Raw genomic sequence first — 19,495 nt, 5'->3', positions numbered from 1 at the left:
TCTCACAGGATGAAGCAATTGCAAAATGTTTAAAATGAATCTTTATTGAGAAAGTGTCATAACTTGCGTCCATTTCGTATTGTGAGTGGCACATCAATTCACGCTGAAATCTATTTCAGAGTGCAGCTCCAGTTGATTGGGTTGTATTGCAGCAGCTCACGCTCTCGTAGAGAATCCAGGGATTTTGCTAACCTCTTCTCCTTCCACTGAATTTCCATCAGCTGAGTGGAAGTTGAAAAAAGAAAAATATGTATTTATAAATTTACATTTGTATACTGCCAAGCACAAGTTCATAATCTCCAATCATGGTTTGAATCTTCCTGCCATTTTTCCATTGAATGTATAAGTTATGAAAACTTATACATTCAATGGAAAAATTGAATTTTGGGTGATTGAATGAACTCATTGAGGTAGTATGTATAAAGCAACATCAGCATTTACCTCCAGAAAATCTTAGTTTTGAATGGTGGAACTGAAGGCCACTATCCCCTTCAGAGGAGATAATTTATCCATGACCATGACTATCTCACCTTTTTGTTTTCATCCCGGAATGCTTGAAGAAAACGGGAACGTGCAATCTGCTTTTCCAGATCTTGAAGAGTTGCCTGTCTTTCTGCCTCACGTGCTGCCTCTCCCTCTTTGGCCCGATTGAACAGGGCATAACGTTGAGACTCTCGCTGCTGACTCATCTGCCATTTTAACAGCTGCCGGATCTCACGCCTGGAGCAGCCAAACATAGACTCAGACTTCACGAGCTCACAGTTAGTGACTGAATATTGCTGCAGCAGGTCTGTTCCCCACAGCAAATAAAAACATCTTTCAATTCAAAATGAATAACTAACATTCAGCTTGCTTAAACTCCCATTTTTGCAGGATATCCCAAATGGGCTCTTTCATCTAATGAGCCTGTGCGATCTTTGAATGACCGAAGTAGCAAGAAACTATATAGACATATTTTTATCTCGCATTTCATCAAAAAATTCTTTTTGATGCAGCAACTTTGAAAAGCTTCAGATTAACGTAACTAAACAGATGTGTGTTGGTGGTTAGATCATATGTATGGGGCTTGTAGTGAGCACACATGCAGAATCAACAGGCCTGAGTTTTCAGGTGGAAAATAACTTTTATAGCTTTAGGATGACTCCAAAGCATTTCATGAAGTATCAGTTCTGAAGTATATTTATTGCCATGTGGAAAAGTATCAGAGCTAACTTGTGACCATTAAGACCCCACAATCAGGAAATGAGGTATGACTAGTTATCCATTGTGATAATTACATGATAAATGTTGGCCATTATACAAGGAATTTCACTATTGATCTTCTGTAGTGATTTGTTTGTATCCAAATGAGTAGATGGTGAGTGTCAGTACCTTTTTTAAGGATGTTGAAGCATCAAGATAGATTATCCACTTTGCTCTTTGGATTGTGATGTCAGCTCCTATCTTCTGACTCTCACTTTTGTGTGTAGGGTTATCAGATAACTTATAATTATTAGTAAGATGAAAGATTCCTCAAAGCCGTGCATTTTGAGTCTTTGGTTTGTCTGTGATAATATATGTACAATGAAAATTTAAAACACAAAAACGGTACAGACTAGTTGTTATTGCGTGTTCCCTTACCTATATTCCTCCTTCTCAGCCACTGATCCATAAAATGGACGCTGCCAACTCTGGTGATACCTAAAAAGCAGCAGTAAGTTTAACAATCTTCAGGCCATACTCTAATAGCACCAAAATGTCAAATGTACAAAGTAGATCAACCTGGTGGGGGGGTCATTTGGGATTATGGAGGATTATTCTAGGTATCTGGAATTTCTTAAAAGAGGATGTGAAACCATTGAATTAACTAACCAATAACTCCCCAGTTCACTCTTTGGTTAAGTAGAGGAAAAAAAATTAGAAACCCCATAAATAATTCCACATCAAACGAAATTAGATCAAAATACTGTTACCCTAGTTGAGAATAACATTTGAAATCAAGTTACTTAAAGGAGTGGGAATTTAAGAATCCCTATTCTCAAACAGGGAAGAGGCGAACATGGGAAATAGGACTAGGCAATTCAGCCCCTCAAGCTTGCTCTGCCTTTTGATACAATCATGGCTGATCTCATCTCAGCCTCAACTTCCCTGCCTGTTCCCTGTAGCCTTTTAACTTTTATTAAAAAAAACTGTGTTCCTTAAACTTAATCAATGTCCCAGCATCCATTGCACTCTGGGGTAGTGAATTCCATATACATGTATTCACAACCGTTTGCGGGAAGTAATTTCTCATCTCTTTTAAATCTGCTACCCTTTATCCAAAACTATGCACCCTTATTCTAGATGAAACATGATGAAACATCCTTTCTATGTCGGCTTTATCAATACTGTTTAGCATCTAATCTACCTCAATTAGATCTCTTCTGAACTTCAGAGAGTATTGTCCTCAATGGCTCAAATTCTCTTTATTGGACAAACTCTCCTCTGGAATCAATCATGTGGGAACCTTCTCTGAACTGCCACCAGTACAACTACATTTCTCCTCAAGTAAGGGGACCAAAATTGTACACATTACTTCAGGTGCAGTCTTACTAATGCCTTATACGCTTGCAGCAACTCTTCCTTGCTTCTATATTCTATTCCTTTATCAATAAATGCCTACATTTCATTTGCCTCCATTAATACCAGTGGACTACTTTTCTGTAACAAAAACAAAAATTGCCAGGAAAAATCTCAGCAGGTCTGGCAGCATCTATGGAGAGAAATCAGAGTTAACGGTTTGGGTCAAATGTCCATTCAGAACAGTTCAGAACTACATCTGCAGTTCTAGAAGGTGTTTTAAATTAATTTCCTGTGATTTATAAGTAGTACTGGAAGAGTCAACTGAAATGTTTGCAAATGACTTAACTAAAAAGTAACTGTGGACTATCATGTGTAACCTGCTTCCGAGCTCCCTGACACTGTAAGTGCTAATGTTCAGTCAAATTTCATTTGACTTCATGTAATATTTATAAGTTACTGAATGTATTGGACAAAGCAAAGCAAGGGTGTCGACAACACACTGCTGTTGTGCTGGAAACCTGTTCCAGTGCAATTTTCAGACAGACATTTAATTTGACAATGTAGACAATTGCTCAAATGTCTTACAAAATGCAGAATGCATTTAACCGAGCCAAGTTCCACCCATTGTCTCCTATTGACACAGTAATTTTATCGATTACAGGTGTTGTCAACATGTTGTCAAAAAGCACCTATTCATGAGTTATATGCAAGTAGAGCCTGAATACTTTGTAAGTTTGGATCACTCCCTCACGCTTAATGTCTCTCAATCCTTTTCATAAGCATTCCATTATACATTTGGATGGAATTGTCATTTGCTTTGAAGAGTACAGCCTGATACCTTAATCTCAACACTATCCACAACAAGATTAGTCAGTTAGATTGCCTTTGGATTTTATATCTGATGTAGGTGCATTGTGACTGCAGTATCTGATACTTGCAGAATGCCTTGCACCAAATTACCTATTTACAATGATAAACCAAAAAAAAGTAAATTGTACAAAATAAGAAAGTAATGGCAAATCTTTATAAATCACTGGTCCAGCCTTAACTGGAATATTGTGTCCATGGCACTACACTTTTATTAAGGATGTGAAGGCAGAAATGATTGACAAGCATATTTCCACAGCTAAAGGATTTCAGCTATATAGATAGATTGGAGAAATTGGGATTGCCTTACAGACGAGAAGGCTGAGAGGAGATTTAGTAGTGACATTCAAAACCATCAGATGTTCAGGCACAGTAGATTGAGGGCAACTGTTTCCATTTGAGGAAAGGTGGAGAACAAGAGGTCACAGATTTGAGATAATTGGTAAAAGTACCAGAGGCAGCATGAATCTTTTTAAAAAGTACAAAATGGTGGAGTGTGGAGTTTCCTGCCTGAATGTAGGGTGGAAGCAGATTCATTCATATAAGCAAATTGGATAATTATCCAAAGCAAAATAAAAATTGCAGGGCAGTAGTGAGAAGGTGGGGAAATAGGACTAGCTGACTAGCTTGAATTAGCAAGCACTGACATGGCAGGCAGTCCAGCCTCCTTTTGGACTGTATCTTCTATGAGTCTATCTTTTGTTGCCAGAACCTCCCAGCCCCACAGCTTCATCCGCAAAGAAGGATAAGGGCAGCAGTATCACAGATACATCTTCACCTGTAAGTTCCTTTCCAAGAAAACCAGTATCCTGGCTTGAACATATATCACCATTCCTTTGTTATTGCAGGGTTAAAATGCTGGATTTCACTAACTACATCAATGTGGAAGCACCATCAGCAATTGAAGGAGAAGGCCCATTATTATTCTTAAATGTAAAAGTGTTTTATGTTTGCCACCTATGGAAAAATATAAACACCATTTAATATCTGGGACTCAGTGGTGGAGAAGCTTGTACTTGTCAGCTAGAGTATCAGCACATTGTGCATATCTAGGCTTTAATCCTGCAAATCTGGGTACTGTGGATTGATGCAGTTGCAGAATGAGAGAAATGCACAAGAGGGCAATCCTGCTCACTTAGTGTTTACTCAATGTGCTTTTCAGTTTTGTTTTAATACTTGGTCGCCAGAGACATTCCTGTTCTTACATTTCTATGCGTCAGTCTCAGTATGGACTGCAAAGTATATGTCATTTTTCAACAAGACACAATCAGTTTTAACATTATCTATAGTTCTTAAAACTAATGACCCAGGTATTTAAAATGTAAAGGCTACTATTCAGCTGTTTGACTTGAATGTGCAAAACATCTTGGTATTAGATCTGTGCAGTGAAAATAGCTGGATACAAATAAGTTTACAACATCTTTCATTGATGTGAGTTTAATGATCAAGGTCAAAAATGAAAAATACCAAGAAAACTGATAAGATATGTTAAGTAAATAGACAATGGTTACAAAACATCAAGATTGGAGTTTTTGCATATTGGCATCAGGCCATGACACAAACCTCAGAAATTGGGCACTATTTCAGACCAGATTGGCAAATGCTGAATCACCAAGGAAAGACAGGTATGAGCAATGAAAATCTTGTACTGGGGCAGCAAGAAAGAACTAATGCTGATCCAACAATTATACAGAGGATGAAAAAAAAATGTGGATGTAGAAATTAATAGTCTGATAAATAGAAAGTGTAGCATTGAAGAGTGTCGAGACATACCTACCCCATAACCAACACCTGTTTAAAATCACAAAGGACATGATCACTATAATATGTGTAAAATGAGAAGTTGTTTAAGCTGAAGCTGAAATAATTTCAGTAAATGGACAGAGTGGAAACCTGTTTAAAGCCACAAAGAGGATTTGACCACATGTAGAGTGTAAGCTATTATAATATTGGAAAATAATAATCGCCATAAACTGATAGACAGCTGTTTTAAAACATAAACATGAATATTGTGAAATTTGCAATGTGGAAGAACAGATTAGCCTTATGAAGAATGAGATCACTGTAGAATGCATCGAGCTTCGCAAAGTTTTCCAAGTACTGTAATAGTTTGGGTAACTTGTAGACATTTGATAAATAAGGTGCCCAAATATAATACATGATACATGGTGTAAAGAGTAAACACAAGTCCCAATGTCATTTGAGAAAAGGTTCATTTAACCCAAGGGTTACCACATTTCATGTGAGGTGGGGGGAGAGGGTGGGTGGAGTTTGAGAAGGAAAGTCCTTCATGGTAACTCAACAAGAGTGAGAATTGAACACACTGTTGGTGTCATGCTGCATTGCAAACCAGCCATCCAGACAACTAAACTAACTGATTCTATAGATATGTAAAAGGTGGTGGCCTACTGGTACTGTCACTAGACCTTGTAACCGGGAGACATAGATAAATGTCCTGGGGCCTGCATTCTAATCCTGCCATTGGAAGTCACTCTCAAAAAATGAGACTTGGCAAGATGGATATTAAGTGAATAGTTCCCTTTCTGGGAGAGACTAAAATTAGGTGACACTGTTAAAAAATAAGTTTTTTTTCTTTTAGGATCTGTGGAATTCTCTTTCACAGTAGTAGAGGTGAGGACCATTGAATATTTTTAGGGTTGCATTAGTTAGATTTTTGATTGACAATGGAGTCAGGGGTAGGCAGGAAAATAGAGTTGAAGCCACAATCCGGTCAGTCATGAGGTTAGCAAATGGTGGAGCAGGCTCAAGCTCCAAGTGACATGCCTGTTCTGAATTCATATGATTGTATTTTTGTAAAGCACAGCAACTAACATAAGCAAGGCAAATCCCACAAATAGTAACATGATAATGGCCGGATAATCATCTTTAGTGACATTGGTTGAAGAATAAATATTGGTCAGGACTCTAAACTGTTAGCCTGGACTTTGTGCTTAAGTTTCAGAAGTGGCTCCTTTTGGACCCAAAACTTTTCAACTAAGAAGAAGGAAGATTAGTCTTAAATATGGCTGACACAAGAATTCTGGCCACTACAAAAGCGTGAGTCTGTCATGTATTACATTGCAAATGTTAACACTGCTGAGAGGTTCTCATTGTGTATGTGTTAGCCCTGCCAATATTGCATGGGAGCATATGATATTCAAACATATACAGTTGTTACAGGAGACAATATCTGGTGGCTTTTACAATAGACTTAGATCTATGCACCAATGAGGAAGAAATCATTTAGCAATAGTTTACCAGTTTTCAAAAGTAGCTAGATTATGTTAGACACCTTGATTATATGTTGCTGAGATATCTGCATTTTTTTGTCATAGTTGCGGTATTTATCTGTCAAAATAGTTCTTGTTCAATGTGACAAAATATTGCAAGAAATGAGGATCCAAAAAACCCAACGTATCTGCCTCTGTTGATATTTGAAAACTCTCTAAATGCCTGATGCTGGAGCACTGCAAATTAAAACATATCTGTATCTGCTTCATTTGACTTACTAAATTGCCTTTTTCACTAATGCTTCAGTCAGCCTACAAATCCAGTCTGCTACCAAACCCTTGTATTGCACATTAAGTTTAAAACTTCTGTCCTGTAGAAAGCATCACTCTCACAATGAGAGGCTTTTAGTTTAAATTTTAATGTTCAAAATTAAAGTATCAATAAGAGTTACCAGGCCTGACCACTAGCAATACCAAGGTCAGCCAATACCCAATGTTTGTGGAATCAATACAAATGTTTGATAGAGGAAGAGGTTCATTTTTCATGAAGCTTATTTTAACACACATACTCTGAAAAGGAAAATCCTTTGTTACATAAAGCTTATAAATGATTGTGTTGGCAGTTGACATTCAGTAGCTTTTTTTTTTACAGAAACTGTAGCCTAGCAACAGGACTGGAGATCAATTTAACAGCATTGCATACCTTCTCAAAGTGAGTTTTAGAATTTTGCCAACCAATTTGGCTGTTTCTTTCCTTTTTTTCCCAGGAAATATTTCTATAATGTTTAGAACTCAATAAATATATCTATCATTATTACAATGGTCTTCAGCATTTATCATACTTTCTATGGCTCATCATGGAGCTATTGGCAATGAGCCAGTACTCTGGTTACTGTAGCTTGGCATGACATTGAATTCCTTGGGATGGCTCCACGTTAAAGGTGTTATACAAATAAAATTTGTTGTTGGTTGCATTGCAGACTTATTCAAGCTAATACAATAATTTCTTTCTTCCATGGTCAGCTGGTTATATCATTACATATTGTTTAACACAAAACACTGGTCATTCAATTCACAAGGGTTGTGCCATTCTCTGTCATTTCTGAAAGTTTCTTCATCAGTTTATGAGAAAGGAGCTTATGTCCACTTTTTACTAGGCACATGACAGCTGCCATGGTGACATGCAAATCCAAGAGTTCTTGCTCCTGAATCAAATTTATACCTGGCACTTACATGATGAACAGTAAACCAATTAAGTGGTGGGGTGTTCACGTCTGTAAGGATAAATGAGGGCACGTAATTTGGAGCTTTTAAGACAATTGGAGTTCTAGGCAGATTGGTCTCTTGCTCAGGAGAACATAGGCTCCATCCCTTACTAATCAATAACAAAATTGCCAGAAATGACAGAGAATGGCACAGCCCTCATGAATTAAATGACCATTGTTTTATGTTAGATGGAATATTGGTTTAACCTACTGCTCATAGAATAAATTGTGGGGTTATTGTAAATAATGTCAAGGGTCGAGAAGAAGAGGTGGAGACAATTCCCCTCGGTGAAACAATATGCTTTCCTGTGTATAACATGTTTGAGAGCTGCATCTGAAATTGTGATTTTGACTGCCTGCTACAAGATATCGACATTCCCTGGCACTGCAAACTCCTGTAGAGGCACAGCTGGAGAGTCCCATTAGCAAATGTCCTGGTTTAACCTGGGAGATTGTGACCTGATGTTGCCACCTAATACTTTTTTAATCATATAGCACTTATTTTAAATTTACCCCTGTTGAACTGCATTGGCCCTGTAGTTGCCCAGTGGCCTAAAATAGTTTTATCCAGGAATTGCAATTGCTGATTTTTAACAGAGCATCGGTTAACATCTTGATATCACATTTCTTTGCCTGCTGTTTTATCAGAGGCATTAACATATTCAAAATAAAAATATTAGTGTCATCATTATAATAGCAGCCAGATTAATAGCATATGGCCATATTAAATGCTAATTCATTCATATTGCCAACAATAATTTTTAGGTTCAGATTCCTCTCACATCTTCCTGCATTCTACAACACTAGTTACTTTGTCTACTATTTTGGCATCGTCTTCATATTTTGGAAATGTTGCTCCTATAATCCTTGTGCAAGCCACAAGTACATCTTAGAGTAATTAGGTCCTCAGAACTTTTGGTGTCATGTTCATAACCTCTTCCGACCCAGAAATGTTGGAGCTCATAGCTAATGTTTGTTTTACTATTTCATGCCATTACGTATCCAGTTGCATAATTTGCCCTCTGTGCATAATTTCTTAGTATAACCATTGAGGCTTTGGAGGGAATGCAAATAAGATGTGGCCCTAGGTTGAGAAACCAGATTGGATAGATTGGAGAAGATGGGATTGTTCTTCTTGGTGAGAACAGTGAGGGGAGATTTGATCGGGGTTTTCAAAATCATCAAGGGCCTGAGCAGAAATGGTAAGGCCATTAGCAGAGGGCTGAGAAGGAAAGGGCATTGATTCATGATGAATGGTGAAAGAGCCAAAGGTAACTGGAGGAAATATCTTTCAACTCAGTGAGTGGCTAGGATCTGGAAAATACTAGGCAAAAGTGAGGACTGCAGATGTTGGAGATTAGAGTTGAGCGTGTGGTGCTGGAAAAGCACAGCAGGTCAGGCAGCATCCGAAAAGCAGGTAAATCGACATTTCGGGCAAAAGCTCTTCATCAGGAAGGGCCTGCATTCCTGAAGAAGGGCTTTTGCCCAAAATGTCGATTCTCCTGCTCCTCAGATACTGCCTGACCTGCTGTGCTTTTCCAGCACCACACTCTTGACTCTGGAATACACTGTCTATGGCGAAGGAGGTTCATAGCTGGCATCCAGAGATGAATTGGATAATTATTTGAAGAGAAAACATGGGAGCACTAAAGAAAAAGATGGGGGCATGAGAAGAGCCATGTTTCACTTGCAGAGAACCAGCATGGACATTGATCCCAGAAGACCTCCTCATGCTGTTACCATTCTACTATTCTATGTAATCTGGCCCAAACCCTTACTGGAAAATCAAGTAATTTTTGCCTCTCTTCCAGTGGCTTCTGGTCCACACCTGCTAAACATGTCCATACCTGTTATACTCCTTCTGTCGCATCACCACAGCCCTTTGTTGGTTATGGTGATGAGCTGCAAAGGTTTCTAGACTGACTGTCCGTCGCTTCACCCCTGGTGGATGTAGAGGATTAATGCGTTGGCCCCACTTTAAATAGGAAAAGACCACAAATCAGTCCTGACTTCCCTTATGGAACAGAATAACAGTTATATGACTAGTGTTCATATTCATATTTACTAGCTACAATATTGGGCACCTTCCCAATGTTCCCATGTGAAAACATTAGAACATAGAACCGGCCCACAATGTGCTGATCTTTTATCCTATACTAAGATCAAAAGTGATCAACATTGATCAACCAGTCTATAACAAATGCTGTTATAATCAGCATAAACTTCCTTCTTAATTGACAAGGGACTTAACTCTTGGTCATTTTCCTTCTCCAGTTCCTAATGCTGAAACACACGGAATCACAAATATTCTCTTTGACACTGACACGTGATCATGGGCAAATGGATACATTGACAGTCTGGTATCTTGATAGGTCTGAATTACCACTTCCATCTGTTTACTATCGTGAAATAAAAGCTAAGCGTTCTGATTTGGAATTTAAAATAACCTTTTTCCATTCAGTGATTTCATCTTCTTTCTGTTTGACAGATTATCCTGCTTGATCATTCTTTACACACCTGGGCTAGTATGGGATCAACAGAAATTTCCTCCAGTATTGGGAAAACTGAAGCCATTGCCTGCAGTTACTGCCACAAACTTCGGTCCTAGCCACCAACTCTACCCCTTGCCCTGACAACTGTCTGAAGCTGAACAAAACTCTTCACAACCTTGGTGTCATTTGACTCTGAGATGGGAATCCAACTACATATCCATTCGGGTCTGGGCTGGCAAATGGCAAGCATCATTTGTACCACACAAATGTGGACAATCACTAACATTAGTGAACCTAACCATCTCTCTTTTACATTCAACAGCTTTACCCTTGCTGAAACTTCCACCTCTATTATCCAGAAGGTCACTGTTAATCAGAAACATTTCAGAGACAGTGATACAAATACTGTGCGACAAGAGCAGGTCACAGGCTTCAGCACCACACTCTTGAACTGTCCTACCTGTCCATCGTCCTTCCCACCTAGCTGCTCCATACTCCTCTCTGGTATTCCCAGCTACCTTCCCACCAGCTCCAACCCCTCCCATTTATCTCTCACTCCCTTGGGCCACAAACCTCATTCCTGATGAAAGGCTTATGTTCAAAACGTCGATTCTCCTGCTCCTCGGATGCTGCCTGACCGGCTGTGCTTTTTCAGCACCACACACTTTGAGACTTGGAAGACTGGATGGAATAACCCATTATCCAAAGCCTTTCCACCATCAATGGCATATAGAAGGAATGTGAATACTCTCCACTTTCCAGGATGAGAGTATCTTCAGCAACATTCAAGAAGGTCGGCAGCATCCAAGACAAAGCAGCATGAGTGCTTGCTACCCAATACTCCCCTTTAAACATTCACTTTCTTCTATCGTCAATGCATAATGGCTGCAATAATAAGGTGCACTGCATCAAGTCAAAAAGCTAGCAGGACCTTCCAAATGACCAAGTGCTTTGGAATACTATGACCTTCAAGTTTCCCTCCAAGTCACATCAACCCTAAGAAGGACTTTCTCTTTTGATTCACTCATAGGACATGGGTGTTGCTGCCTGGGCCAGATTCATTGCCTGTCCCTAGTACAATGTCTCTGTTTCATCACTATCACTGGACCAAAGCCCTGGATATCTCTCTCTCTAAATGCTATGTACATGTATCTATCACGAGATGGAGTGCAGCTTTCATGAAGCAGCTCACCACCACCTTCACACAGGTTGCTAAGTAATGAACAATAAATGCTGTCCTTGTCAAATCTGACATTCCTTGAATAGATTTAATGTAAAATGTTCTTAGCGTGTTGCTTACCTGATTGACAGAGAGTGGGATGACAGCCTGACTCACTTTTGGAAGTAATAATGGTGTTGAAGTGAAAGTTCTTCGTGTCGCACTGACTCTTCCACTTGCAGTCAAAGACGTGCATGGCAATGACATTCTCTCTGTGGAAGGGAAACCATTTTAGATATTTGCTCAAACACTTGTGACTAAAATGTGTGCTGGACAGAAATTCACAAAAAAATGCTGGAGATCATGGCAGATCAAGCAGCATCCATGGAGAGAGAGCAAGCTAATATTTTGAGTCAAGGTGACTCTTCTCAGAGCTGATGTGAAGTGTGACCACTTACCACAGGCTAAAGTGATTCAAAGCTAGGTTGCGAGATATTATCCATTGATGCACCATTCTTCCTTAGTTCAAAATGTTTCATAGGTCAAACATCCTACATAATAATACACTTTAAGAAAATCCTGTCTTTTTTTTATATATTTTTGAAGAGCTGTTGGTCTGAACAAACTCCAGGCTTGAAATATTTATATCCTGATTTTTATTGCTGGGTTTATGAATTTCTGTCTTTCAACATCTGATTTTTAAAATTATGTCCTGGATTGAATATGGGGAGCATTGCTTGGATTCATGCAAATGGCTCCATTGCCATTCTTGAGGGTTGAGTTCATGGCCAAGATCTGTGGGCAGACAGAGACCATCATAGTGTAGCCAGTATAGAATTCCTGGATCTTTTTTAAGCTTACCAATGGATTCATACCCTATGTGCAATTTATAGTAAGGGATTAGTTTTAAAAAATGTAGATTACTATATCACAAGCAATATTCATGACATGACTGTCCCAGGACAGATTGTGACTATTATAGATCAAGCTATTTCTGGCAATGACTATAAGAAAAGGACTGACTATGACTATAGTTGGACAATTGCCCCAATAACTACTGTATATATACAGTGGAATCTGAACTGCAATTATCTGGGACAATCTCACACATGCTGAAAATTGGAACTTTTAATTAAATTAAAGCAACAAAAGTCAAGGATTGTCTGCTGTACAGTGCACTTTATTTTGCCTACATTCCATATGGTGAATACAGCAAGACATCTTAAAAATGGCAGCATCGCACAACATCTTTAAAAGATAAAAGTGGTCGAACAACTTCAAGAAGTCAATCTTGTAAACAAATTTAAATCATAAGGAAACATGGAATTATTTTAGTGAATCATAAATCATCAAGTTCTACACTTTCCCTTCAAATGTACCAAGTGCATCAAACATTTTTGACACTACAATGCAGAATGCACCTCTTCAATTTTAGAAATTTCCAGATCTGACACATATTCATCTGCAATCTTTCTGAAGAGAGATGGTTTCTGCTTTAATCATCCAGACAAACTCTCATTTAGCAAGGCAAAAGTGAGGACTGCAGATACTGAAAACCAGAGTTTAGATTAGAGTGATGCTGGAAAAGCACAGCAGGTCAGGCAGCATCAGAGGAGCAGGAAAATCGACGTTTCGGGCAAAAGCCCTTCATCAGGAATCTCATTTAGTAAGCTCACCTGCTTTCATTTTCAGCAGGCAGCCATTGAAGGGAATTGTTTTGAGCTGTTTTGTGCTGGTTGATGAGTTTCAAGGTTGGAGATTATATGGGGATGTGTAAGAGCACCTGCTGTCCATAAGGTCATAAGACATAGGAGCAGAATAGGCTATTCAGCCCACATACACTGCTCCACTATTCAATTCAATCATGACATGCATCATACCAACAAGTTGTCAATAAAAATGTAAAAGGAATCAGAAAATACACTGAATATCTTTGTATATATCAAGGCTACATTGGATAGAACTTTTGATAAACATGGAGTGTAGACACGAGAGTGGAGCTGAGACCACAACAAGATCAGCCATGATCTTACTGATCATGGGGCAGATAGATCATTCTTGTTCCCAAGTCTCGGGTTCCTATCTTGAGGAAAGACACACTATCAGTCAATATTAGATATGAGTGAATTAGCAATTTGATTGCACCTTTAAAATTATTCACCTATTTTACTACTCTCCCTGAACAGTAGCAATGGGAAGGCATTGCATTGTGGTTCATGAGGTGAGCTGCCTTGTCTCTGAGCCAGAGGTTCTGAGTTCACTGTAAGAGCAGAATCTCGAAGTGATGGGGTTCTCACATGCCGGCTGAAATGCTGCTGAAAACCCTACATTCTGTTTCAGAAGGTACATTGTACTGTGTCACTCAAATATTTGACAGGCCATCCCCACTCAACCCAATCAAAGGCCTCAGGGCTTGAAGTCCTGTCATTGAGTGTCAAGCAAAAGCCATCAGCTCTATTGAACATTAGCACCACCATAAAGATGGCGGCTGCTGACGGTACGATACCCACCTGAAGCCTAGAGTCAATACTGGATCCTAGGCTGCAGGTTAATGATGGCAGAGGAAGGTCATGGGTCATAGCTACAGGAGAGAGGTTGGCAGCAAGAGCAAGAGATCTTGCAAATTTAACAATCAGGTAATTTCAGAAATGGACCACCCAGTGAGTTCATGAGAGATACTATCATTGTGCAAGGGAATAAGAGAGGATATTTAGTTGAAGGCACCATTTCATGCAGAACTCTGCCAAGGAGACTTTTCTATCATTAATGAAAGTGGTTTTCAGGGTGATAAAGACACTGTTATCAGTATCAATGTACTTCCTATATCAAGTCATAGTCAAGTCATGTGCAATGCTAAAGTTGAAAGCATTTATTTAATATCTCCATAACTTGATACCGTATGCGATATGTGTTCACTGTTACTTCACTATAATTCAAATAAGCCTGTGGTTCCAAAACCAAAACACTCAACATTTATAGAGTCAGAGAGTCATACAGCACAGAAATAGACCCTTCGGTCCAACCAGTCCATACTGAGCATAATCCCAAACTAAACTATTCCAATCTGCCTGTGCTTGGCCCATATCCCTCTTATTCATGTACTTCTCCCAATGTCTTTTAAATGTTGAAATTGTGATCACATCCACCACTTCCTCTGGAAGTTCATTCTATATATGAACCACTCGCTGTGTAAAAAGACAGTATCCTTTTTAAATCTTTCTCCTTGTGCCTTAAAGATATGCCCCCTGGTCTTGAAATCCCCTACCACAGGGAAAAGACACCTGCCATTCACCTAATCTACACCCCTCATGATGTTATAAACCACTATGAGGTCATCCTTCAACCTCCTATGGTCCAGTGAAAAAAGTATCAAAGTTGGAGATGCAGAATATCTAATATGGAAAAATATGATGGCATCACCTGTCACATGCCTATACAGCGATTCCTACAATTCAAACACTCCATTCCCAGCAACATCCTGTTAAATCTTTTTGGAACCCTCTCCAGCTTGATAATATCCTTCCTATAACAGGGCGACCAGAACTGGAGGCAGCACTCCAGAAGAGGCTTCAATCTCCTGTACAACTTGAACATGACATCCAAATTCCTATCCAAGAAATGTTGCTCACATGGTCACATGATTGATATACTGGAGGATACCTAATCACCACAAAACTACAACATGGTCAAGTGGTAGAGGATATTGTTAAGAATGTACAAAATACCATAAGAACTAGGAGCAAGAGTAGGCCATCCAACTTGTTAAACCTACTCCTGGTTCATCTTCAGCCTCAGCTCCTCTTGCTTGCCTGGTTCCTGTGTCCCTAGATTCCCTTAAATTTCAAAACTCTATCACACTCAGTGTCAGATACATTAACAAATATATTAACAAAACTCTTATCACATTCAGTGTCAAATATCTTAACAAAAAGCTGAGCCTCCACCCAATTCTGGTGTAGAGGATTCCCAAAACTTACAAACTCAAGTGAAGGAATTCCTCCTCATTTCAGTCTGAAATAGCCGACTATTTGTTCTGAACTGCACCTCAGGGTCCTAGACTCTTCAGGCAGGGAGGAATGACATACCATCTCAAGCTACCTCAACCTTGTCAGACCCTCTCAACACCTTGTACGTTTCAATGAAATTAAATCTCATTCTTAAAGTGTAGGTCTGTGGAACTTAGTCTCTGCTTGTGGAAAAATCTGATGAAGGGCTTTTGCCCGAAACATCGATTTCGAAGCTCCTTGGATGCTGCCTGAACTGCTGTGCTCTTCCAGCACCACTAATCCAGAATCTGGTTTCCAGCATCTGCAGTCATTGTTTTTACCTTGTGGAAAAATCTTCTCATCTCAAGAATCAATCCTGGTTAACCTAGGTTTTTCCCTCCAGGATATAGCCTTTCTTAATGATGGAACTAAATAGAGTGTTCCTGAATACAATGTTCCCAGTCTGGTCTCATTAAAGCCCAGTGTAACAGCAGGATCACTTTCTCTCTCCTGCTTCCGGTCCCTAGAGTTAAGGCTACACAATAGTCGCCTTTCTGATTCTTTGCTGTTTGTACACATTAACTTTCCATGCTCAATGCGCAAGGGCATCCAAATCCCTCTGAACTCCAACATTTCACAGCTTCCCATCAAGAAGCCCTCATCTTCCGCCTTGGGACCTGTCAACCCACATGGCATCAATGTCGACTTCACTAGTTTCCAAATCTCGCCTTTCCCTACCTCATCTCAGACCTAGCCCTCCAACACGGCACCGCCCTCTTGAACTGCCCTACCTATCCATCTTCCTTCCCACCTATCCACTCCACCCTCCCCAGTGGTCCACCACAACCACCTCCATCCACCTATCACCTTCCTGGCTACCTTACCCCCAGCTCAAGCCCCCCTCCTATTTATCTCTCAGCATTCCCCCCCTCACAACATTCCTGATGAAGGGCTTATGCCTGAAACATCGACCCTCCTGCTCCTCGGATGCTGCTCGATGTGCTGTGCTTTTCCAGCACCACAATTTTCAACTTTGATTCTCCAGCATTTGCAGTCCTCACTTTCTCTTGATGGTCTAGCAGACAAGTGATGCCATCATATTTTCCCACATTAGATATACTGCATCTCCCACTTTGGTACTCACTCACTAACTTGCAAGGATCCCTTTGTAGAGGGGAAGGGAAAATGGTAAATACGGGAAGTACCCCACAATTCAGCCAGCTGCCACAGAGAGAGAAGAATGGCATTTGCCGATAGGCCAGTTTCCATTCTTTAGGCTTGGACTTGAGGAACAAACAAAAAACAAAGAACAATACAGTACAGAAACAGACCATTGGCCCTCCAAGCCTGTGCCTACACATTTTGCCCTTCTATATTAAAACTGTCTTCACTTACAGGATCTGTAACCCTCAGGATTTATTATGAAGAGTACATGCTTTGGACAAACTAATTCAGAGTGGAATAAAGCTAGGAAATGACGAAAGGAATCATTACATACATGAGGTTTCACAAATAAAGGAATAAGAGTTGGGTTAGAGGAGGTTGTGAATGGTAACAGCATTGTCATGCTAAACATCTGCTATATCAAAGTCTGGCTCTGATCTAAAGCTGTTGAAAAGCTATAAAATGCCAAATCAAAATTATTGCTTTCTATGGATGGCAGTTTTTAAGATGGAAATATCACTGGACTCAAAATGTTAATTCTTGTTTCTTTCTCCACCGATGCTGCCACACCCCCTGAGTTTCTCCAGCAATTTCTGTGCTTCTATTATAATATCCAGCTTTCTTCAGCTGACCCACTGAGAATGGGAAACTGATTTTAATCAAAACAGTGCACTTATTGAGAAAGAGGCAATCGTTTCTTTAATCTTCTTTTCTGGCGTCGCTTCCATCATCAAACGTTAGTTTCGATACAGATATTGCAGAATTGGTTTGAACCAGGTTAGGAACTGACAGACTGATGTACAGCTCGATCAAATCCCAACCACCGCCAATGGAGCAATCAGAAAATCAAATCTGCCGTTCCTGTATCAGGACGGTGAACACTTTTTGTTTTATTTACAAGCGCCGTCTGTCGATTTGCGCGCACTTTGGAAAAGTTTGGGAAAGTTTTTGCAGAGTTTGATACTTACTGGAGCCCGGCTCCGGCAAAGCGAGCATCGTGTGTTGTGCCACGTGACTGTCCGCTGCTCTGGAGACAGTGAAATTGACACTGAAATAGCAATGAATGGAGGCAGCCGGAGAGAGCAGGTCTACTGAACGCAGTGTACATCTAGAGGGTCCAAAAAGAAACAGGATGAGGGTAAATTACACAACAAAGAAGACACAAAGAGAGAGGGAGAGAGACCCAGACCTGAACTCGTGCAGAGAAAAAGAATATCAGAGATTGAGAAATCAAAATTGACAGGACAAAAGCAAGGAAGAAGACAGTAGAGAGAGCAGGACAAGGGAACTCATAGAGACAACTCAGGGAATGAACAGATAAAGCAGGGCTGGGCTAAAGCAGAAACAGCAAAGAAATAGCAAACAATGCTCTAGGGAATAACAAAAAAACAGCAAGAGTAAGACTTTTGTCACCATTTGTGTTGAGAGTTGTTTTTTAATTTCACTTCTGGAGGATTTAGCTCTTACTTTAGTCTACACCTGTTATAGTCCAAGGTTCCCCTACGGAAATGTCTTCTCTCTATCCACCTTTCCTGTTCCCCTTTATGTCTTGAAAACTATTTGCCTCCCTAATTTCCTGTGGTTAGGAGTTTGACATTTTGACAATAAAAGGATATTTTTTAAAATCATTTTCCGAATGAAGAAATATCTCCTGGTTTTCTTGTTGGAGTTATGTGTAACTGTCCTGGGTCTTAGTTTGAACTTTCTCACAAGTGGGTACACTTTCTTTACTTGTGGAACCCATTTATAATTTTGAACATCTCTGACATATGAACAAATAAAGGATGAAGAACGAAGACTGTTGGTTAATTTTAGACATAATGTGTAAATAACATGGTAAAACTCAGGGGAACAAAGGGATCAGTGATATTTCACCCTTAATGAGTTCTTTTTTTCAAATAATATCAATGCAATTTAACTTTTGGATGGTGTTAATCACATTTCTGACAAGTCTGAGGGGAATTTGATTGCCAAATTCCACATTTTATATTAAACCCCATGTGTTACTATTAAACCTGATAGAACAGCAAATATTGCGGAACAAAAAGAATTAGCTTTAAACTTCAGTTCTATAGTTTTCTTAGGAAGTTTCTTTTATTGTCCTAGTCTTGTCCTCAGGGTATACACACCAGCTGTATGAATGCCTTATAATTAGAGGACACTTTTAATACTTAGTCTTCCAGCCCCTGTACTTAGCTGTTGAACCAGATGTCTCTTGCCTACCTGCACTCTCCAAGACACAGATGTTAAAACGTAAGGTTACTATCAATGAAAACATTGATAGTATATACTTACATTCTCCAACATTGGATGTATCATTGGAAATCCAGCTGATTTCTGCCAGCAACAAGCTTGATCAGAAATCTTCCATCATTAATTGTTTACTTTATTTTGTGCTTCGCCAGCATTCTTTCCACTTTACCTTGGGTTTCTGACTCCTGCTCAAGCCACTTTCCTCCAGTTCTGCATGTGTGAGCAGTCCCTCTTCATTTGTGAGGCTGAAGTCTGGAGTTCCTTTCCCAAAATCTCTCCACCTCTCTATTGTGTTCTCCTTCTTTAAGGTATTGCTTAAAACCTACAGATTTGACCAAGTTTTTGGCCATCTCACTTAATGTCCTCTTTAACCAATGGCAACCTATGTCTGATTATGCTCCTGTGACATGCCTTGATATGTTTTATTATACTAAAGGTGCTATTCAAATACAACAAGTTAGAGTCATAGAGATGTATAGCATAGAATCAGGCCCTTCAGTCCAATTCATCCATTCTGACCAGATATCCTAAATTAATC

General features: G+C 39.6%; 1 protein-coding gene across 1 annotated transcript; it reads right to left on the bottom strand.

Annotated features, from left to right (window-relative positions):
- Positions 1–45: 45 nt before the first annotated feature.
- On the bottom strand, positions 46–19,114 carry LOC140483470 (uncharacterized). Its single transcript, XM_072581667.1, has 7 exons — positions 19,000–19,114; positions 17,673–17,812; positions 11,696–11,826; positions 9,751–9,878; positions 1,621–1,680; positions 531–720; positions 46–221 (listed from the first exon to the last, which is right to left on the bottom strand). The coding sequence occupies exons 2-7, from the start codon at positions 17,698–17,700 to the stop codon at positions 111–113; spliced, it is 648 nt and encodes a 215-aa protein (XP_072437768.1). The 5' UTR covers positions 17,701–17,812; positions 19,000–19,114; the 3' UTR covers positions 46–110.
- Between the last annotated feature and the right edge of the window lie 381 nt (positions 19,115–19,495).

Source organism: Chiloscyllium punctatum, chromosome 12 (genome assembly GCF_047496795.1).
Source record: "Chiloscyllium punctatum isolate Juve2018m chromosome 12, sChiPun1.3, whole genome shotgun sequence".
Lineage (NCBI taxonomy): Eukaryota > Metazoa > Chordata > Chondrichthyes > Orectolobiformes > Hemiscylliidae > Chiloscyllium > Chiloscyllium punctatum.
Note: the sequence above shows the minus strand (reverse complement) of the source record. Positions and strands in the feature narration are given on the sequence as shown.